The sequence below is a fragment of the Diaphorina citri genome, unplaced genomic scaffold, assembly GCF_000475195.1.
Source record: "Diaphorina citri unplaced genomic scaffold, Diaci psyllid genome assembly version 1.1 scaffold81, whole genome shotgun sequence".
Classification (NCBI taxonomy): domain Eukaryota; kingdom Metazoa; phylum Arthropoda; class Insecta; order Hemiptera; family Psyllidae; genus Diaphorina; species Diaphorina citri.
The window spans coordinates 97,751-122,147 of NW_007377518.1; the positions used below are offsets into that span (position 1 = coordinate 97,751).

A 24,397-nucleotide genomic window follows, 5' to 3' on the forward strand; every position below is an offset into this window, starting at 1 on the left:
AGTGGTGTAACATAAAATTCCAATTTATGCCCCCCCCACTCACGCTCAAACCATCTGATCAGATCTAGGTCTGTCAGATTGTCGGAACGTGTGTGGCGGAAAAGGCTTCAGACCCTCTGCCTTTGAGAAACCTGTCCAATTCAGAGAGTCTGACCTTAGACTCAGACCCGCACCTACAAGAAAACTCCATGTCCCTAATAAAAAAGAGACTTATTTGTATAAGTCCCCCATTGTCAAGGCTATGGTTTTATACAACCAGAGCCTTGATAATAACTAGCTTTTATTAGGATAATAACGCGTCAGTTATTGCTGCTACTGAGTTCTATACACATGTGTTGGAACTGGTAGTAGTGTAGACGTTGATCTAAAAAAAAAAAAAAGTACAAAGGCAATTGGCATGGTAAGGTTTGGTGAGTTTGGGTTATTTCTGAGTGAAAAACACCATAGTAATATCTTTGGGTAAGTTTTATTAAGTTCGGGTCGTTTCCGAGTGAAAAAATACCATAAAAACATCATTATGTAAGTTTTAGTAAGTTTCGATAATTTCCGAGTGAAAAATGCCATAGTAAAATCATTGGGTAAGTTTTGGTAAGTTCTGATCATTTTCGAGTGAAAAATACCATAGTAACATCTTGGGTAAGTTTTGATAAGTTCGGATCATTTTGGAGTGAAAAACATCATAGTAACTTAACTTTCATGTAGCTGGTCCTAACCAACTTTGGATATTATGTATCAGTATCACCCGTCAGATAAAAACCGGCATCGGCATTTAAGAAGAAAAGCCGCCTTTAATCAGATGCAAGGCCAAATACGCCTCAATTGCCTATATTGAAATCAGAAATGATATCTGTTCAGTATCGTCATTGTAATAAAATTTACATTTTCCAGACTTGAAAGAGTTGATATATTTAATTTCCTTTATACGGTTTGATGAACTGTTAACATTATTTTATGGGTTGGGTAAGTAGGGTGTTCTCCATTATGGAGTACCTATGTTATCCTTGAGTAGTAAGTATTGGTAAGTAGGAATCATTTTCGAGTGAAATCACTCGGAGTGCTAATTACCTTTTTATAAGGATCGTAAATATTTACCATTCTTTTTTCAATTAAAACCATCACTTCCCTCTCTCTTTTCCCTCCTATTATCTCTCTCTCTCTCTCTCTCTTATCATCCCTTCTGTGTCGAAAAAACAAACAAAAAGTTTGGCAGCAGAGTACTTTGACTTTGAGGGAGTGAGAGAGGGGGAGAGAGAGACAAAGGGAGGGAGGGAGAGAGTAGGAAGTTGACACAGAAAAGTTCATGCTGTTCTTTTTTAGATAAAATAGCTACTTAGATATTTGTTAGAAAAAGTTACTTTTTTTGTTTTTATTAATTTTAAAGCGCTAAAAGATAAGAGTTGCAAAAAAAGAAAAGAAAAATAAATTGAATTTAACCCTTGTTGACTGTCCTAGTCTCCTAGTCCTACATTGAGAAAGACACGAGGGTCCTGGGTCCAGGCAGGTCAATCGAGTGAATGGGTTCTGGAACTCTATAATAGTGACTGGGTGAAAAAGATCCTTCAAAAGAACCCTGTCACAAAAAAGGCATGAAATATTGATAAGATACGTCGCAGCCATCTTGAGTAAAGGCGAAATTCCGCGAAATTTGACGTAGGTAATAGGTATTCTTTTCTTGAAATGAGAAATTGAAAAGCCATACAAAATCTTTCAAGGACCATTGGGAAAATTGTATGAAAAATTTCAATTTTCAATTACAAATAAATAATGGGGACATATTTATTTAATTATTTTATTATATTAAATTCAATCGAGGACGAATAAAGAAGAAAAAAATGGAGAGTCCTTTTGGATGCGGCACCGTTTTCAATTAATTTTGACTGCTTTTCTATCAGGTATCTACTATCTACATATGTATACGCTGATAATTTCGTGTCATAAAAGTTGTTCAACATTGTCACAAACACTTTCGCTCCCGTTCTCTCCTCCTTTTCATCTCCCTCCTCCATTTTCTATCTCTCCCTTTCGTCTTTTTCTTCTCCTCCCTGTTTCGCCTGAATTTTGTCTCCCTTCCGTTTTCTCCTGCTTTTCTAAGTCTTCTTTACTTCCTCTTTCTCTCGGAATGCTGTCGTTTGGAGACGGTGGTGCCAATCTATTTGCATATTATCATTATCCAGTCTATCGCCCGACAAAATGACATGCCTGTCTCTCCGACAATTTCCTCTGAATCCGTCAGAAATTATGAAACCTGTGGCAAGACGAGATGGTTGTTCTGGAAAGACGAGAGGAGGAGACGGTTGGTTATGGTTATATGCGTATACGAGTATTCGCCTTTTCTTTACAAGAAGTGCAATTTCAATTACTTATACTATACTATACCTAGGTACCTATAAATAATAAAGTAACGAATGTATTCGATCTATTTATTTATTTTACAGTAATTTCTTTTATTAAATTTACATACTTTAAGATGTTGGCCTGGTGCTTTGCCAGGGAAAAAATCTCATTTTCGGGAATAAAACCCGATCCAGGGGCTTAGGTATGACTGTTTTTCTGGAATTTGCTGACCATTTTAGGGAAGGGTTTAAAAAATCTCCCAATTTTTTGGAGTGAGTCTACTACAGTCCCTGAACTCTAAGGCTATAACAAAAAATAGAAATTCGCCAACTTGTTAATTAAACCTTGAATTGGAAACATAAATACAAATAAAATGAAACTAATTTTAACAACCCCACCAACATAAAAATCTAATTTCAAAGAGAAAAGAAAGTGAGAAATAAAGGGAACGAAAGAAAGAGAGGAAAAAGAAGAATCAGAAGGAAGAGGAGAAGGAAAAGACAAAGAAGAAGAAGGAGAAGAAAAAGAAGAAGAAGAAGAAGAAGAAGAAGAGAAAAAATAAAGTTGAGAATAAAACGGGGAAGATGTGCAAGTTATTCAGGTATGATTTAGTTTTGAAAGCTGTGTAAAAGTTCATAGAAGAAGAAGAGAAAAAATAAAGTTGAGAATATAACGGGGAAGATGTGCAAGTTATTCAGGTATGATTTAGTTTTGAAAGCTGTGTAAAAGTTCATTTCGTCTGTGATGAAATGAAATGCTAGAGAAAGCTATCTCAAAGGATTTCATTTCCAGATTTTCCAGATCAAGCATAAAGTTTTTCGATCGAACTTGGTAGATTAGACTGGAATGAGGTACGTACATTTGTTTATTTCCAATGGAAAAGCTGAACTACATTAATTTGTCTGTATCAGTGGACGACTCCTGATTTTACGAAAGAATACTGGAGTTCAGGAATTATGAGTTCAGGAATCAGGAATAATATTATGGATTATTCCTCAGAAACAGGGTCCTTACAGGGTCTTTCAAGGACCCATCAGGTCCAAAATTGGACCCTTTCAATAGCTCGGCCGGCCAATATGAATTGAAGAATCTAACGTTCCGTTCCTTAGGTGTCCCTAATATGTAGTTACTAAGTACTACCCTTGATTCATCCGGGACAGTATCCGTTAGCAAATGTTTACATCAAGGGTTGTGTTTTGCACACCTCCTGACGGAGCCCCAAGACTGAAGCAACACGTAAGGGCACTTCACGGCATTTTCTAATTTGCTCTCATCCTATAATAATTACCTTTTTTCGGGAAAAATAAACTGATGCCTTTGCAAAAGAAAACATGTTCATACCTATGAGAGAGGAATTTTAATAAGAAAATATTAACCCGTGGCGGCGAGAATAGGAAGGAACTCGGTCCAGCTATATGTGTTTGCAAAAGAAAAAAAATGTTCATACCTATGAGAGAGGAATTTTAATAAGAAAATATTAACCCGTGGCGGCGAGAATAGGAAGGAACTCGGTCCAGCTATATGTGCAATGTGCCGTATGGGAAAATCAGGGATATGATGGGTTAATGCGGGATTAGATCTCGTATTCGTACATCATTTCCCTCAAGGTTGACCGATGTATCACTCAATGCTTTGTTGTTGTTGGTGTTGTTGTTGTTGTTGTTGTTGTTGTTGTTGTTGTTGTTGTAGCGGCTTTAGCTTTCGCCGAATGGTGATGGCAGATTAAAGAGAAGATATCTTTTTGTATCTGCCATACACCCGGGTGATGGTCTCTAGCCATGTTTAATAGGCTCGTCCTGAACCGCAGTCAACCATCGTGAGGACTTGTGCTTATTCTTTAAAAGCAGAGAGAACCCTTTGAAGAACTGCCAGCTAGCTAGGCTGATTTTCGCAGTGCAATAGTCCTAAATTAAAATGGACGCGGCACATAAGGGATCAGGAAGAGACCGCCTTAGGCTGGTTAGGGTTAGCTGTTCTCCTCCCTGTTTATACATAGTCCCACACCCCACAGCTCAATGGTCTGTGAAGAGCCGTTATTAGGCTCCAAAGAAAAAAAATCGTATAAAACAAGGTCTTTCTTTTTCTGACCTCGAACTCGAAGCCATGACCTTTGGAGTAGAAAACTTCCACAGAGGTAATAAAATTCGTAACATCAACAAAAAAAGACGCGTCAAATTTCGGAGAAACATAAATAAATCGACACCCTTGTGTTGCAAAACTCCGTAAGCAAACAATAGATGAATGAGAGGATGGCAGGAGCGTCATTTTTGAAATCCGAGCAAACATCAGGAATAGAAAATCGACACTTCACGAGTTTCCCATTGTCCCTTCTTCTTTATCCTTCCCTCTCCTCATCGCTCTTCTTCTCCTTCTCCTTGTCCCTGTCTCTCCTCTTCGTTATTCTTCTATTCTACCTTCCAGTTCCCCCAATTTTCCTTCTTGTTCTAATCCTCCTCTTCCTTGTCCTTATTCCTCCTCTTCCCTTCGTTATTCTTCTATTCTTCCTTCTAGTTCGCCCAATTTCTTCTTCTTCTTCCTTCTCCTTTTCGTATCTATCCTCGTTCTGCTCACCCCTCCCTCTCCTCTTAGTTTTTCTTCTACTGTATCTCCTATTTCCCTTCATATTCTTCTTCTAATCCTCCTTCTCTTGCCATTGTGTTTCCTACTTCTCTTCATTTCTTCTTCTCCTCCTCCTCCTCCTCCTCTTCCTATCACTCTTAACTACCTCCTTCTCTCTTATCCCTCTTTAACTTCATTTTCGTTCTCATTCTTCGCCTCTCTATCACTCATTTATACATTTTCACCCTTATCTCTTTTCCATCACTCTCACACTATTCTTCACCCTCGTCCACATTCTCATTCTCCTTCTCCTCTCTTCCGTTTCCTCCCTTCCTTCTCTCTTCATTTTACGATCTCCTCCGTTTGTCTCCTACTCTCTCTCTCTCTCTCTTTCTTTCTATTTCTGACTGCCTATCTCTCCCTTCTCAAATATCCATCGTTATCTATTTTTCTCTATTACTGTCCCATCTTCTCCTCTCTTCCTCCATTACTGTTCCCTCCCCTCACTTCCATTTGTTATACTTTTCCCTTCCCTCCACTCCTTCCAATTCTGTAATACTGTCCCTCTTTCCCCTCTTCCTCCGTTTCTCTAATACTGTCCCTCCTTCTCCTCCTTCCCTTTCTGTAATACTGCTCCTTCTTCCTCTCCCTTCATTATTCTTTCCCCTCTTCCTCCTTTTCTCTACTACTGTTTCCTCCCCTCCTTCTATTTGTTACACTGTCCCCTCCCCCTCCCTTATATCCATGGGTAGTTCCATCACTATCTGTCCCTGATAGCTTCAGTTTTCACCATCACTTTCACTCTTTCAGGGAAGTGAATGTCAAAACAGCTTCTAAAATTGCCTTTTTGGTGGTACGCACTATCTGATTATTACTTTTTGGACTTTAGGGTTGGTAGGATCTAGTTTGATAGAGGGAACTGTAACTAATAATGTCTTATTGTCTCGAAATCGAAGAGAGAAGGAAAGAAAGCCAGCCATTCAGAGAACGAACGTTATCCGTTCAGGATAAAATCCGTCCCGGGCGGGAATCGAAACCGCGGCCTAGCGCTCACAAGGCAGACGCGCTACCAACCAAGCTAACTAGGCAGGCTCTTCAGAGTGAAAGGGAAAACGAAGAGCTATCAATCAAAATATAATAGGGATAATTTTCCCGATCGATCCTGATATTTCTGATACATGAGCCATCTCCCTCTCTCTCCTATCTCGTCTTGATTCCAGACATCTATCCTTGTCTTTTGTTTGGTAATAAATTGATTACGGCCAATGTTACAAGAGCTCAGGCGTAATTTGAGAAGTTATATTCAGGGGGAGGTAATGAGGGAGGGATAGAAATACTTGTGTATCAGCGAACTGAAGAACTCGATTGGGAAGACGGCCCAATTATGGGGCCTGCATCACGTGGATGCCAAACCAAAGATCCTATGAACCCCAAAGCCCTGACGGACAAATGTCCTTTAGGTGTCGTTACCACTGGGCGAACCGTGTACATTCACAGTAATTCTAAATTAACTTTCGAAAAAAGGAACTGAAATTATTTCCACCCAAACAAGAAATTTACCTTTTCAATCAGCAAAACGCTTAATAAACCTAAGAAGCAACCATCAACACAAAAACTGGTTGAAACGTGAAGGAGCTGGGAAAAAGTGGAAAGATTTAATAGACAAACCAGAAATAATCCCTGAACTACCAAGAAAAACAGCAGTTGCCAACTTTAGACTTATGACAGGACATGACTGTCTTGCGCAACATTTACACCGGATAGGTTGTAAAGACACCCCCATCTGCCCACTATGTAATCTGCAAGCAATTATGAACGCAGAACATTTATTAATATGTCCTGGCCTTTCAAACAACGACAACTTGGTAGCAAAGTATTGGGATGCACGAGGGAAAATGACCTAATAGTCAACTCCGAGCATTTGAAAACAACATTTTTATTTGGTGTCTTGGAAGTATGTAATTAGCTTTCGACAACTGTTGCTCAATTACTGCTCTAAGTAATCAAGCACATTTCCTCTTCTGCAGAGTCCCCTGAAAAGTATACTTTATACTTTTCTAACAAAAGCCTGCGAGCTTTGTTTCGAAATGATAAAATCCACGCCACTTTCGCAGCGCACGGCACCTATTCATTAAGTTATTTATTTCAAGATTGCATCAACAAAAAGCAATTGTTCAAACTTTATCATCATCTGGAAAACTTTCTACTTTGTAAAGTCTGTTACTCGAGACACCTAAATTGAGGGATCAAAATCCAACTGAACTCTAAGCTTGCGAGTTAATCTCTTAGTTTGTTGACTTTGCTAACATTCCGTAGGTAATTTGTGATGAAGTACCTTTCATAGATGCATAGCGGAGGAAGCAACGGGTATTTCGAACCATCTTTTATATCTATTGATATAAAAGGGGCCATCGCGTCCGCGTCAGCTACCTAATGTCATTGCAACCTGACTACCTAGATCTTTTGTGACCTATACCTATGAAAATGAACAACATGCTATTCTTAGAATATTGACCCATCCACTTTGACACTCTCAAGTTTAACCTAAGCCCTATGTCATTGCAACCTGACTACCTAGATCTTTTGTGACTTATACCTATAAAAATGAACAACATGCTATTCTTAGAATATTGACCCATCCACTTTGACACTCTCAAGTTTAGACTAAACGTGATATATTCATAGATGTAGCTTGTAGCTGTTGCCACAAATTTGCTCTTTTTGCAAAATATACGAGTTCGCTCCTGTAGAACATGGAAAGCCTTGTTGATATGACTATAGATAGAGTATAGATATAGCAGCTATTCGTGGTAAATTTATCCTATTAAGGAGTCCTACAGCTCTTTTTCCCCTTTGACATCGTTCACAGATTCACACCCTTAACACCCTTTTGATCTTAAAATAAACCACCCTGACACTATTCGTAAGCTACGGCCACTTTGTTCCTACTCTGCAAATTTACAATCTCCGCACATTAGAAGTGTTTTCTTAGTGTGTAATAGATAATGTTTCGTTGGACAAACAAGAGTGATGTTAGTACACTAGCTACGGCCACTTTGTTCCTACTCTGCGAATTTACAATCTCCGCACATTAGAAGTGTTTTCTTAGTGTGTAATAGATAATGTTTCGTTGGACAAACAAGAGTGATGTTAGTACACTTGGGCCGTGTTTAGAGCCTCAATTGCATACAATAGAGCCTCAATTGCATATGCACAACCTCATCTCTTTGTGCGAAAATCTCTGGTAAACGTATTAACGTACACTTTGTACGATGAAGACAAGTACCACACCAACCTCAAGAAATGCAAAACATAATCCATTTGCATAAATTGCATTTCTGAAGGTTAGTGATTCGAGTTGTGTACATTTTTACAGTAGATCGATCGAGGAACTGTATTTGTGACAAGCTTTCTTGCTTCACACACTTAACATTCTTTTATCAAAGGATACTTGTCAAGTTCCATTTGAGCGGTATAAAAAAGCACAAGGTATTGACAATATTGCTTATTACTTATTGCCGTTATATGTTTATGGATACCTGATTGTTTTTTATCTGACTCAATTTTCGCCTACTTTTTGTAGGGTTAATCAAGGAAACTGACTACTGGCCAGCTGGCCACACGGGACAAGCACAAGGTATTATTTATTTATTTTGATACAATTTAGCAATAAGGTCATTTGCAGAAAAGGAAAAAAAAACTATCTAAAGGAGTTTAAGGAATTTGTTTCTTTTCAAGAAACGCATGAGGACGTCAATGGAAGAAGGGTCATCTTTGAAAGCACAAGGTATATTAGTAGCAAAATTAGCAATTACAGCCTCAATTTCATAATTTATGCACAACCTCATCTCTTTGTGCGAAAATCTCTGGTCAACGTATTAACGTGCACTTTGTACGATGAAGACAAGTACCACAACAACCTCAAGAAATGCAAAACATAATCCATTTGCATAAATTGCATTTCTGAAGGTTAGTGATTCGAGTTGTGTTCATTTTCATAGCAGATCAATCGAGGAACGGTATTTGTGACAAGCTTTCTTTCTTTTCAAGAAACGCATGAGGACGTCAATGGAAGAAGGGTCATCTTTGAAAGCACAAGGTATATTAGTAGCAAAATTAGCAATTAAGGAGTAGCTAGTAGCTAGAGAGTAGTTTGATTTTGGGTAAATACCTGCGCTGAGAGAACCGCGCGTACGTAAAATCTTCAACGTTCATAACAACAAGAAGGGGGAAGGAGAAGTCTTAGTAAAAGAAATCATTGGGCACCTGGGTATTTTGAGCGCTATCTCGTCCAGACTGTCGCTTGGTGTGAGGGGGGTCTTCTCGAATAGGCGGCTGGGGGCCAAAGTCAGAGGACTTCGTCGGAAGTTGTTCTGGCGGCGTTTCTGTTGGCGGCGTTTGTTTTCTTCTTCGCGTCGCAAGTTGTGCAGGCGGAAGAAAAACATGGACATGTCTGCGGAAATGAAGAAATCGAGAACAGGACACACCATGTTTATGAGAAGAATCAAACGAGAGGGTCCGTAAGGAAAATGCCTGTCATGCCTGATAAATGGACTCTTAAACCTTAATTTAACTCGTTCCCTCTGTAGCGCGCAGTAATGCCACGACATCGACATTTTACAAAGGAAAAATGATGGACCATTTTTTTTTATTATTATTATTTTAGGTATTTTTAATTTATCAATCTCACTGGTAATTAGTAGGTACCTAAATTTGACAGAATAAAATAATGATTAATAATACACTGGCACTGTCTGATATGTGGTCATTTCACTGCAACTAGGTGTGTTCGAGTTTTGACATTTTCAATTATTTTCGGCAAGTCCGTCAATGAATTTTTATTGATCGTTTCCTCTCTCGAAACATTTTTCACTAAACTTTCACCATTTTCTCGGAAAACTTTTTTCGCCCAAGTTCGACAACTATCAATAATTTATAACTTTTTACAACCAGCTCCTACTCCTACCAACACGTCACCTTAATTTCCCCCTACAAATCTTATAACTGAAAACTTTCTTTTGTCACTTCCATTGGAATGGAAAATTTCTAACCAACTCTGAGGATTCCAACACCCAAAAACTCATTTCCCTCATAAAATTACCCTTGCTATCCGTGTCCATTATTTTCAGACAGATGGGTACTCTCCCAGTTTACTATACTTGGGTAAATATTTGTTCATAAATGGGAAAACCTTGTAAGCAAATACAAGGAAAGTCTGTTAAACAACGTATCAGAAAAACATCGAAGAAGGTAGCTATAGCATGCGAGCTACTTATGTGCATTCACACAAAAAGAAAGAGGGAACAACGTACACAAGAAAAAAGCTTTTCAAAAAGAAAGCCATCTCAAAAAAACGAAAAACCCAAGGTGGTAAGAAAACACTTGCAAAAGAGTTATGAAAATAAAAATGTAGTTTCCGTCATATCCATATTTACTTCTAGGTGTTAGGTATGTATCTTGCAAATACGGAACATCATACTCGTACATACTACAATGTAAATATTTGAATAAACAAACACATTAACATAGTATGTATAGTATAATCTTGTAATGTCAAAATCTATGATGACATTACACGCAGTAATTCATGGATAATAGAGAAGTTGCAACGAGTAAAAAATCTGAGGTAAGAAACGAAGAATCAGAAAGAAGGAAAAATGGAATATAATAAGAAGAAATTACAAAGGAAGAAGAATAAGAAGGAGGAGGAAGCAAAGAGCCTTTGACCTTTGCTACTTTGATTGGAGAGGGAGTAGAATTCATCTTACGAAAAGAGGGAGCAATCTAAAGGAAAAGATACAAACTTAAGAAGTAGGACTTGAAACTTTTCTCATGTAAAGATTGGGAATTGGGACCATATAATATGTAGGTACTTTCACAAAATTCAAAATTTTCCTTAAACCTTTGTCTTGGGATACCTACTTCCTCCTACAATTTATTCTTCTCGTAAGTGGCTTGATGCTATCTTCAGGATCAATTTTTCAAATGGGTGTACCAATCCATCTCTTTATAAATATTACTATAGTAGCTCCGTAAACTGTAGATCTCAGAAAAAGAGACAAATTAACAAATGTCCCTTTTAGTGTCCAAATTCTTTACGAATAAGTCTTTTTAGAACTCGGTTTATACTTCTACTTTCAATAATAACACAACATGGGGGCTCGGGGTAAAATTATCTATTTGTAAACAAAAGTTTTGATTTCAAAACAGCTACTTTAACTTTCAAGACCACTTCTCAGAGTGACTCTGCATACGGGCCTCACAAAGAAAAGGATTTCAGGAAAAGGAAAAAGTTTCAATTCCCAAATCAGAAGGAAAAAGAAGGCAAAAAACGTCGCCAATGTAATCATCTATTATCAAAATAAAACTCATCTCAAGCTTGCAAAGCTCAAGTTGAATTACATGAAAAGACTCTCCAAGAGCTGGTACGTATTGTAAAATTTGTAAAGGATAAAATATAATATGTGCAGGGCCGGATTAGCCCCCCGCGGGGCCCGGGGCAGTTTCAAAGGCGCGGGGCCCCCAGTTTGGGCTGATCGAACTTAAAATTTTCAGCGCCGCAGGCGAAATTTTTCAAAAAGTAGGTAGATATGTGCCTCATGCTTTGTCACAAGTTAATTTTTGACGTACCTAATTCGTAGATATTTTCTTATCCTAATTTTCGCTGAACGCTAAAGTGAGCAAAATAAAATAGAGTGCCGCAGGCAAAATTTTTGAAAATTTTGCTAGATATTTTCTTATCCTAATTTTAGCTGAACGCCAAAGTGAGCAAAATAAATTAGAGCGCCGCAGGCGAAATTTTTAAAAATTTTGGTCCACAATCTTGAGAAATCCAGGCTCACCAAAAGTAAATTTTTCAGCGCCGCAGGCGATTTTTTTTTTTTTAATCAGAAGGAAAAAGAAGGCAAAAAACGTCGCCAATGTAATCATATATTATCAAAATAAAACTCATCTCAAGCTTGCAAAGCTCAAGTTGAATTACATGAAAAGACTCTCCAAGAGCTGGTAGTCTGGTACGTATTGTAAAATTTGTAAAGGATAAAATATAATATGTGAACATTGTGAGCACTATGGTAGAAAATCTTTCCCAGCTCAAATTCTATACATTTGGAGCATTGAAACATACCCTACTTACAACATTGTGAGCACTATGGTAGAAAATCTTTCCCAGCTCAAATTCTATACATTTGGAGCATTGAAACATACCCTACTTACATGGATTTTGTGCAAATACAGTGAAAGTTGGAGTACCTTCAACTTTTTGTGAGAAATGGTTTCGACTGTCAGATCATGAAAAGGTCAGCTGGTGGGAATAAATTCACGCTTGAAGGGAGTTATACAGGTTCTGATTGGAGTTAGAAGGTATCGAGTAGAAGCTTTTTGGAGGAAACTATGTGCAATGAGATTTCAGTTAATTTACCAATGCCCACCACTTGAGGAAAATCGATCAGTTTTTCCCGACGTAAACGTAAATACACTAGACAGCTCACATTATCACTTGAGATAAGACAAGTTCTGGTACACTTCCGAGTAATCAAACCCACGTCTCGGAAAATTTAATTTCAAAAAGCTCCGGATGAAATCTCTTGGTGATACCCACAATAGAATTTGATTGGGATATGCCGTCAGCTTATGCTGAATGAAAAAATCTGGTGTGAACATCACACGACTTTCTATTACATTTGCAGAATACGTAGGTATTTGAAAAGAAATAGAAAGTAAAAAAAAAAAATGTAATAAAAGGGAAATTTGTTGACACAGGGGAGTATCGAACCCGCAACTTCTCAAATGTAAGTCAGAGAGTGCTAAAAGTAGCACCATTCGATTCCGCGTGAAAAATCACATGGGATCAACTATTCACATGCTAGTAGCATCATTCGATTCCGCGTGAAAAATCACATGGGATTATCTATTCACTTGCTTATTTGGTAACGGTTCACGAAAAAAAGGGAAATTTGTTGACACAGGAAGGTATCGAACCCGCAACTTCTCAACCGTAAGTCATACAGTACTAAAAGTAGCACCATTCGATTCGGGGTGAAAAATCACATTGATTAGAATATTCACATCCGAATGACCAAATGTTTTCGATGTCTCTTACCGTTTTTACGAAATAAGGGTTAAGCAACAATGACTTTGGTTAATATCAGGATGGGTGACTATCCGATTTTTGCCAAATTGTTACAGTCGCGTCCTTGGACCATACTGGGATAGCATACCAAATTTCATCGCTTTACGTCAAACCGTTCTTGAGATATTTTGTTCACAACCTTTTTAACATTTTCCACGAAATGAGGGTTAAGCAACAATTAGTTTGGTTAATATCTGGATGGGTGATTATCCGATTTTTGCCAAATTGTTACAGTCGCGTCCTTGGACCATACTGGGATAGCATACCAAATTTCATTTCTTTACGACAAACCGTTCTTGAGATATTTTGTTCGCAACCTTTTCAACATTTTCCACGAAATGAGGGTTAAGCAACAATTAGTTTGGTTAATATCTGGATGGGTGATTATCCGATTTTTGCCAAATTGTTACAGTCGCGTCCTTGGACCATACCGGGATAGCATACCAAATTTCATTTCTCTACGACAAACTGTTCTTGAGATATTTTGTTCACAACTTTCTACTTTTTCCCATTTAAACCTGTAGTACGTACAGACCATGGGCTAAAAACCACTTTTTTGGAATCAGGGGACCCCAAAACGGATATTTCCACTCATTTCCCGATTTTGAAAATTTGGACCGATTGCAATACTTTCATTACTAGTATAGCTCCGCTATACTGTAGTAATAGAAAGTAAAAAATACGGTTGGAAAAAAGTGAGAATCCCAAACAGTCCCACGTAGGGATTCCAATGGTATTTCCTTTTCTTTCAAAGAAGGAATGTTTTTAAATCTGTTTGTCACTGTCACTTTTAAGCAACACTGTACAACAGTAAGCCGCAGCTAACTAGAGGGAATAAAAGATGCTCAAGAAACCGTATAAGACAAAAAGATAGAAGAATAATATAAGTAGATGAGAAACAACGAAGGTAAGGAGAGAGAAATCGGTTCTCTTTCGAAATATTCTTTCCGTAGGTTCCCCCAAGAGAGTACATGATAAGTCTGACATGTGTGTTTTGACATGAAGTCTTCAAGATTGAAGACAGAGATATAGGAAACAAAATGAGAAAAGACAAGGAAAAACAGAAAGGGAAATAAAGGTAGGTGATAGAGAATTAGATGAAAGTCAAGGATAATGAGATAGTGAAGCGAAGAAAAGAAACCTAAGCGCGAATCAAAGGATTTCATCTTCTTTGTGACAAGAGATCACTTTGTATTATAAAGAAATATCGAATGGCAATTTTAAAATGAAAGTATTCTTTGAAAAGATATAATTATAGGTAGGAGATCGTCCTAAGATGGGCACAAAGAAATTAAAATGGGCATTGACATTTCTGTATCAGTATCATAAGATCTAATAACAGTATTTAAAATTTTTATTCAGCAAAGAAACAAGTGAAACCCATGGTAAAGTATGCCTCAGTATGTCCATTGACCACGGTACTTAAGTAATATGAAACGGTCTAAAAAGGGGGGTTTAGAGTTTACCTAAAAATACTTGAAAGGAAATTCTATCCAGACCATGAGAACTTCCTCTAAAAGGTTCACATGGTATAACAAAGAGGATTACACCACATACTTAAAGCTGATGATAGCTTACAGGATGTACTTGAAAAGGATAGAAGATGGAAAATAATAAAATAGGTATCTTACTTGTAAAGGTCATACATACAAAATACATACAAAATCTTGATGGAAAAAAGGACCTTTCAAAACTACTGGGACTGGAAATCTGACCCTCAGATTAAGTGTCCAACGTTCTACATACCTCGTTTCCTCAGCGTTCTACCAACAACAATACCAAAATCACACTGTTAAAATAATAGGACATCGTGTTCTACAAAACAAGCTGACAGTCTGAATAAAGCACTTATACTTTATGTATACCTCTTAAATAATGGAGCTTGTATTAGAATCATGGGCCCTATATCATAAAAACTACAAGTCCTGTATTACAGGCAAATTGCCAGTATTAACTCAATCAAAATTCTCAACTATTGTTGAGGCCTCTGCCATCCTGTATAAAAATTGCAGTCTCAAGTACTCGTGATGTGTAGGTAGCTATTCTTCCCAATGAATCTTTTGTAAGCTTGATGCGAGGGAGCAATATTTTCCTTCCACTTTTTCTCAGGGAAAACTAACATTATTTTAAAGTATGTCATCATTCATTTTTGTTTTCTTGCAATATGGGCACACTGGGAAAGAAAATGCGATCTTACGATGCGCTGATGTCTTCTCAGAAATACTTAGAATCCAGATTCGAGAAGTTGTAATTGTAAGTTGTTTGTACAATACAAATGCAGTTACTGGAAAAATGGAAAGAATGCACTTGGTAATTCTGTATAGTATACGTAGGTTAGACATCATACAACTTGCTGCTTTTGGCTTTCCAGAGGCTGGTTTGGGCAACTGTGTTTTTATCAATACACATGTGTAAATTGGAAAATTCATAGTACAACTATTGCGGATAAACCAACAACAGGTGCCGCATCCAAAGAAACACATTCGAAAAAATTTAGCACAATGATTCAAGATTTTTCAAAATGTCCTCACCTCACATCATGGCATGTGCGAGTATGTTGTGACCTCACTGTGTAAGTATGTCGTGACGTCACAGTCACCTCCACATGTGGCCAATGAAAATTTGACAAGCTTCTTCTTTTCCTTCTTCTCCTCCTCTCGTCCTGGTCCTAATTCTTCCTTCATATTCTCCTCCTCCTTCTTTCCTCGCCCTTCATCAATCAAGTTATTATTTTTTCCAATTTCCTTTGTATTCGTACCTCATCATTATTTTATCGAGTGAGTCTTGAGTTTTTTTTTTTTTTTTAAGCCAAAAGAAAAGTTATTCAGCAAATTTTCAAGGATCTACCAATCTCTTTCTCTCTCTCTCTTTCTCTCTCTCTCTTTCTCTCTCTCTCGCTCTTTCCCTCCTTCTTTGTCTGTCTCCGATACTTTCATAATGTTCAATATTATGATATAGGGTAGCTACTTACACAGGTAACTGACTTGTAATTAGCTAATAATAATGTTGTTGTAGTTGTTGTTGTTGTTGTTGTAGCGGCTTTAGCTTTCGCCGAATGGTGATGGCAGGTTAAAGAGAAGATATCTTTTTGTATCTGCCATACACCTGGGTGATGGTCTCTAGCCATGTTTAATAGGCTCGTCCTGCACCGCAGCTAATAATAATAATCCTGCTTATGCATTCAGCACATTCACCCCACACATGCCTAGACATCTCATTTTCTTGACATCTCATTTTGCTATTCTTCCCAATGAATCTTTTGTAAGCTTGATGCGAGGGAGCAATATTTTCCTTCCACTTTTTCTCAGGGAAAACTAACATTATTTTAAAGTATGTCATCATTCATTTTTGTTTTCTTGCAATATGGGCACACTGGGAAAGAAAATGCGATCTTACGATGCGCTGATGTCTTCTCAGAAATACTTAGAATCCAGATTCGAGAAGTTGTAATTGTAAGTTGTTTGTACAATACAAATGCAGTTACTGGAAAAATGGAAAGAATGCACTTGGTAATTCTGTATAGTATACGTAGGTTAGACATCATACAACTTGCTGCTTTTGGCTTTCCAGAGGCTGGTTTGGGCAACTGTGTTTTTATCAATACACATGTGTAAATTGGAAAATTCATAGTACAACTATTGCGGATAAACCAACAACAGGTGCCGCATCCAAAGAAACACATTCGAAAAAATTTAGCACAATGATTCAAGATTTTTCAAAATGTCCTCACCTCACATCATGGCATGTGCGAGTATGTTGTGACCTCACTGTGTAAGTATGTCGTGACGTCACAGTCACCTCCACATGTGGCCAATGAAAATTTGACAAGCTTCTTCTTTTCCTTCTTCTCCTCCTCTCGTCCTGGTCCTAATTCTTCCTTCATATTCTCCTCCTCCTTCTTTCCTCGCCCTTCATCAATCAAGTTATTATTTTTTCCAATTTCCTTTGTATTCGTACCTCATCATTATTTTATCGAGTGAGTCTTGAGTTTTTTTTTTTTTTTTAAGCCAAAAGAAAAGTTATTCAGCAACTTTTCAAGGATCTACAAATCTCTCTCTCTCTCTCTCTCTCTCTCTCTCTCTCTCTCTCTCTCTCTCTCTCTCTCTCTCTCTCTCTCTCTCTCGCTCTCTCTTTCCCTCTTTCTCTGTCTGTCTCCGATACTTTCATAATGTTCAATATTATGATATAGGGTAGCTACTTACACAGGTAACTGACTTGTAATTAGCTAATAATAATGTTGTTGTATTTGTTGTTGTTGTAGCGGCTTTAGCTTTCTTCTTTCGCCGAATGGCGATGGCAGGTTAAAGAGGAGATATCTTTTTGTATCTGCCATACACCTGGGTGATGGTCTCTAGCCATGTTTAATAGGCTCGTCCTGCACCGCAGCTAATAATAATAATCCTGCTTATGCATTCAGCACATTCACCCCACACATGCCTAGACATCTCATTTTCTTGACATCTCATTTTGCTATTCTTCCCAATGAATCTTTTGTAAGCTTGATGCGAGGGAGCAATATTTTCCTTCCACTTTTTCTCAGGGAAAACTAACATTATTTTAAAGTATGTCATCATTCATTTTTGTTTTCTTGCAATATGGGCACACTGGGAAAGAAAATGCGATCTTACGATGCGCTGATGTCTTCTCAGAAATACTTAGAATCCAGATTCGAGAAGTTGTAATTGTAAGTTGTTTGTACAATACAAATGCAGTTACTGGAAAAATGGAAAGAATGCACTTGGTAATTCTGTATAGTATACGTAGGTTAGACATCATACAACTTGCTGCTTTTGGCTTTCCAGAGGCTGGTTTGGGCAACTGTGTTTTTATCAATACACATGTGTAAATTGGAAAATTCATAGTACAACTATTGCGGATAAACCAACAACAGGTGCCGCATCCAAAGAAACACATTCGAAAAAATTTAGCACAATGATTCAAGATTTTTCAAAATGTCCTCACCTCACATCATGGCATGTGCGAGTATGTTGTGACCTCACTGTGTAAGTATGTCGTGACGTCACAGTCACCTCCACATGTGGCCAATGAAAATTTGACAAGCTTCTTCTTTTCCTTCTTCTCCTCCTCTCGTCCTGGTCCTAATTCTTCCTTCATATTCTCCTCCTCCTTCTTTCCTCGCCCTTCATCAATCAAGTTATTATTTTTTCCAATTTCCTTTGTATTCGTACCTCATCATTATTTTATCGAGTGAGTCTTGAGTTTTTTTTTTTTTTTTAAGCCAAAAGAAAAGTTATTCAGCAAATTTTCAAGGATCTACCAATCTCTTTCTCTCTCTCTCTTTCTCTCTCTCTCTTTCTCTCTCTCTCGCTCTTTCCCTCCTTCTTTGTCTGTCTCCGATACTTTCATAATGTTCAATATTATGATATAGGGTAGCTACTTACACAGGTAACTGACTTGTAATTAGCTAATAATAATGTTGTTGTATTTGTTGTTGTTGTAGCGGCTTTAGCTTTCTTCTTTCGCCGAATGGCGATGGCAGGTTAAAGAGGAGATATCTTTTTGTATCTGCCATACACCTGGGTGATGGTCTCTAGCCATGTTTAATAGGCTCGTCCTGCACCGCAGCTAATAATAATAATCCTGCTTATGCATTCAGCACATTCACCCCACACATGCCTAGACATCTCATTTTCTTGCCATGTACCTACCACGGTACCACCTACGCCTATACCCACTCGAATTTTTTGTTCACATTGATGCGATGGCATCATATTTTTCATTAGGTATCACTTACATACATATACATATTACACATTTCACTTCCCCTAAAGGTCAAAGTCTGAGAGAGCTTAAAAAAAATTAAGCTTCGGAAAATTTCCTGTGGGGAAAAAAAAAAAAAAAAGACGGGGAACTTGGAGAAAATGGATAGCAGGAGGGGAACATTTCCCACAGGGGAAAGACGGATAGGGGGGTGAATGGCCATTTTCCAGCATTAAATTAGGAATTTCAGGCATTTTTTATGTGACGAACCTCTTATGATCTCGTGACAAAAGAAAGTTCAGCCTTTGTGCTTAGGGGTATCAGGTATGTGAGAGAGTGTCATTGAGGAGGAGAAATAAAACGAAAGTAATTGAAACAAGCTGGGCCCGTCCCTCCGGGAATTTTTTAGCCCGTAGTTTATTCGATCGTGAATAAAGAAAATCAGTACCTATGTACCTATCTAATTTGTTTAATATTCAGTTTATTATTATTCTTGATTTGATTTTTTGATTTTACTTTCATGTAATGATTTAAAAAAAATCAAGACTAGAGCCCGTTCTCCCTTTATTCCCAATATAAGGTTTAAGTCACCCATCCATTTATTGGCTTTGCTCGGCGTATCTAATCTAATACTAATCATGAGCTCAACTTTTCTCGTTCGTATCGAGAGCGAACAAAGGTTTACATGGACCAGAAAGTTAGGACCTGAAGAGATGAGAAAGGAAAGGGTGCACAAAAAACGGCATGAAATATAGGACGGTCATTTTGTCTCTGATGAGCATGTTCTGGGTTACAGGGTGAATCAAATGTTGAGGATCGTCCATTGACTAAAATGTTCTGAGCAACAGGTCAAGCAAGAGGATATTGATCAAAATCAGGTGCATGTTCCTCTCGAGAAACTGACCACTGGTCCATTCAGCGTCCATTGGAGCAGGGGTCAATTTCACTAATCAAAAGATTCAATTGATTTAAATTTTTTGAACATTTTGAAAATGAACATCTGGAAACTGGACACCCTGTACAAGTATGTGGTGCGTATGTATTTTTTATATTTTTTGCATAAGCATTTTGTTTTTTGGGTGAGAGATTTTGTACAGAGACAAATGTCATCAGAGAGAGAGAGAAGGGTAGCTCATACCAGATTTTTAATGGAAAAGTAATGGGGAAAAATAATGTGGACCAAAAGGGAAAAGAGAGAAATGTGCGGCGAAAAGTACGATAGAGTTACAGAGAAGAACTTGGTACTCTTAGCTTTTAGATGGGATGGTGGGGAAAAAGAGAAGCTAATTAATGCCCTAGTTTTTCCTAATGGTAAAGAACTATAGACGATGAAGTGAAAAGTTTAAAATAAATAAACAAAAAATGAGCTACAGAAAATAGGACAAGACTGACAAAACGGAAGTTTTTGAGTTGTTTACTAAATAATCTTAGATGCGAAAACATTGAGAATTTAAAAAAAAAAAAAAAACATTGTACTTATATTAAAATGCTGAAAATAATAATAAAAGGTCGAATAATATTGATCAATATTTCTACAATTTCCGAGAAAAAAATCCTAGGCAAACCAAGGAGGCAATTTGCCATGAAGAAAGACCCTTTATGCCGAGCAAAAATTCAGAGAAAAATTTCAGACTACATCAGTTGGAATTTCGAGGAAGAACAAGAGATGACAAAAACGGATTTGAATTAAGATCAGCAGATAAAGTAGAGAACAAAAAAGAAGCTTTTAAACTGTATTGTTCTTCTTTACTGAAAGGTCAAAAAAATGTCAGAAGGCTGAAAAAGATATAAAAAAGGGAAAAGGAGTTTAAAGAAATTTAGACGACAAAAAAGTCACTTACATTAATTGAAGAACAGTAGTCAGAAATTCCGCTTCATTCTGGCGAGAGATAAAATAAAACAAAAGACAGACTGATATTGAGATTTCGTAGACCGAAACATGCTGACGTACCGTACACAACTAAAGGAAAAAGCACTAAATGAACTTCCAATTTGTTGGCAAATCTCGCAGAACTCAAACACTAGGAGTGATTGGAAATGCAGGGTAGAGGACGATGGATAGGTAGGCGGTGCGGTGGAGAGGGAGATGAGAAAGAAAGGAAAAGAAATGGAAGGGAGAGAGGAGAAAGTGAGAACGGGGGAAAGACAGAGAAAGAAAAATGAAGTGAGTAGGAGACAGAGAGGGACAGAAAAAGATGGATAGGTAAAGAGGGAGGGTGGAAGTGAGATGGAGGGAGAGAGAAAGGGAGAGGAAAAAGGGTATAGAAAGACACTGCATGTCATGTGAGGGTTGAGAATTTATTCCGTTTTGCTAATTTCCTCTTTTATTTTCATTGCAGAGAACTTTCTCTAGAGAGGTTTAGAGCAAAAAACCAGAGCTTAGCTAACCCTAGAGACTAGACTCCACAGTTTCTGGTATTTTAGGAATGTTTTAAGAGATTGACGAGATTTTATTAGGCTGTGGTTTCTCAGAAATATTGGAATGGACAGCCTGGTGGTCTACGGCTTTAGTCTCAAGGTATGTCCAAACTTAGTCAATCGAGGCAAGGAGGAAAATCTATGTTGTCAAGGCAGTGTGGACGTGTCAGTCGATGGTTGGTCGACTATGTGTGGACACACCTTCATGTTGCAATCCAAACTATAGACCAGGTGATGGGTCAAAAATTCATTCCTTTTAAACATTATTATCTAAAACTTATTTTAAATATATGTAACATAAATAACAATATTTGTAAATTTGATAAATTTCTATTGTAAGTTTCGTGCCTTTTATTGGTCTGCCTCATATATGTCAACATTAGTATCTTCAATTCTTCAGTGATGGTGCCTGGGCCTCCAAACTATTCTATTCAACTCTATTCGGCACATCCACATTACACCACTGATTTGCACATCCACACTTACATTACTGATTTGCACATCCACACTTACACATTGATTAAAGTTAAAGTGGAATGTTGGAACGTCACATTTCCACTTGTTGCTGAAGCGTGCTGACAGCAGATGCATACGAGTAATTTCCACATTCATTTCACGCCTTACGAAAAGATTTCCAATGACAATATGTACATTTTTACGACCGGCATGTTCTTGACTGCAACAAATGGTGTGTGAAGAGGAATGAATTGAGGAGAATAAGGCAGAAGGCAAGGAGATCGCGGAAGAGGAAGGCCCCGGTTAAGCTACATCAGTCAAGTGTTGAACTACTCTGGATGCAAGTCATACGCAGAGATGAAGTGGAAAACTTCAGACAGAACATCATGGAGAGCTACCAACCAATCTACTGATTGAGCAATATGATAATGAAGGTATTTTAATTGTTTTAAGCATAAATGCTTGTCACAAATGTCGTTCCCTGCTTAATGCAATACGCTAAATTTTATGACTTGACTTGGACTCGAACCACCAACCTCCAGATCCGAAGTCCACCGCGCTAACCACTACACCACTGAGGTTGGTAATTGAGGGGAATATTTTTAATATTCTAGCCACTGCTGCGCTATTTGGGATATTGTATCTCTCTGTTTCCCATTCCCATTTCTCCTTTTATCCCTCCCTAATCCCTATCATCCCTCTCTTCCTTCTTGTATCCCTCTCTAATCCGTAAAAATAAAAGTATGTATCAATTATTCAATTCCCTCTCTAACATTCTTTATCCACCTCTTTCTGAATCTGATTCCTCTCTCCCCCCCCCCCCCCCTCACACTCGTAACACTCGTACAACCATAACTCGATCCTTGTGATAGCCACCTTTAGAGAGGTTTACCTACAACTACATATAAATATCTAAGTATAGGTTGTAGACTCCACCGATACACGTAGAGAGAGCTACAGATTCTACATATATATGTATATGTAGACCACTCTAAAACCACCACAAGTGCCTACTCGTCCCACCACTCTCGGATATGTAAAGCACTTCAGATCTTCAGATGGAAAAATGGAATTGAAAATTTGGCCTTCAAAGCTCTCTCCCGGGAAAACGTTCCGCAAACAAGAGTTATTTTTATCAGCAACAAACAATTCGAACGAAACTGCCCTGTACACCTATCTTTTAGTTGTGCAACATCATCAGATTGTATAGAATGTTCAATTTACATCGATAGATAGCAGATATATTGTATATTGGGAGAACATTGACGCATTTCGGATACTGTTTGTACGGAAACATATTTTCTGATGCGTAGGTAATTGCAAAATCAAGTAAACAAGAGAATGTGGGGAGTGAGGGCCCGGAATGTTCATTACAGAATACCCGAAAAGTTCCTGGTTCCCTCTGTAGCCCTGTACACTTCTCAGGAAAAAGAGGGTTCAAAATGACGAGGCCAGTGAAGGAAAACACAGGATATGCTACAGGAAAAAGAGGGTTGACGACTTTGGTGAAGGAAGGCATGGGATCTTTCAATTAAAATGTTGAAAGCTCTGTGGTTTTGAACAAATTCCCAACATGGTTACGTTGTTTTTATTTCTGTTGTTTCCAAATGCAATCGTGTGTGGTTGGTTCGAATTTGCCTAAAAGGTTTTGAACGCATATCTATTTTGAAAATAAAACAGTTGAAAAAGTCCCTATATTCTATTCAATAGACATTATTAAACTTCTTTTTCGTTTTGAAAGTAACTAGGTACGAAGTACGAACTTTGATAATACGTAAGGACAAAGTTACTCGTACTTGAATTGTAATTGTAAGTAATTGAATTGAATTGACAAAAAAAGCAACTTTTGAAGTTACTTAACTTTCAACAGTAAATTAATATCTGACATGTGGCTTTCATAAGTAGGTCGATAGTCGGTGACAGCCCTTGAGTGACATAATAGATAAAGTGATAATAGAGAGACACAGTCAGAAATCAGGCACTTCAAAAAAAGAAATGAGTAGTGAGTGAAGATTGAAGAAGTAGTGCGACAATCTTCATCTCAATCAAGCTTTTATTTCAGAGGAAAACATCACACCGATGAAGCGACCCTATTGATTTGTGCAAATAAATCGAAACCTAATTTAATAAATCGAAACCTAATTCCCTAAATACTAAATACACCTAATAGGATTAACGTGACTAATATTGGGAACTAATGGTTCAAGTACAGGGAAAATACCTAATATGTTTAGTAGGTCCCTAAGTCCCTTGACTGAACTTCTAATGGGTAATGGGGCTCTACCGCTCAAAAAAGGCCCCTAAAGTCCACCAAAGGGAAGAAAAAGAACAAAATGTCTCCTTTCTTTCGCTCGAGGGCCATAGGAAAGCAAGTCACTCTGTTTAGATTGGAGTGATTGGACTGACTCAACTCAGCAAAGACAAGGAAAGCGTAATTTGATAAGGTCAGGTAATCTAAGCTTAAACATATTATTGAAAAGCTTTCTCCAAATATAGGCGAAAGAAAATTCAGACGGATTATACCAGGAAAATAGAATACATAATCAGAAAAAAAGTAAAAAAAGAAAGCCTGCTGCGAACAGCACTCAACTTTCTATTACCCTATAACTGAGGATAGCAGTAATGAAAATAAGAGGTAAAAACCTTCATGGAGAGGTTCGATTTTTGGGAAATAGATTACTAGACCAGTCGCTTTTTTGAACCAAGCGAATGGAACCTCTTGGTTCAATAGGAATGCAACATCCACCCACGTTCCAATTTCATGGCGAAACCTTCCAA

General features: G+C 37.8%; 1 protein-coding gene across 1 annotated transcript in view; it reads right to left on the reverse strand.

Annotated features, from left to right (window-relative positions):
- Positions 1–1,813: 1,813 nt before the first annotated feature.
- LOC103522791 overlaps positions 1,814–24,397 on the reverse strand; it is a 65,847-nt gene continuing 43,263 nt past the window's right edge. The window contains exons 3-4 of the mRNA XM_026832797.1: positions 9,160–9,346; positions 1,814–2,269 (exon numbers count right to left, since the gene is read on the reverse strand). Coding sequence (XP_026688598.1) covers positions 2,237–2,269; positions 9,160–9,346 — 220 coding nt within the window. The 3' untranslated portion in view covers positions 1,814–2,236. The remainder of the gene's footprint in view (positions 2,270–9,159; positions 9,347–24,397) is intronic.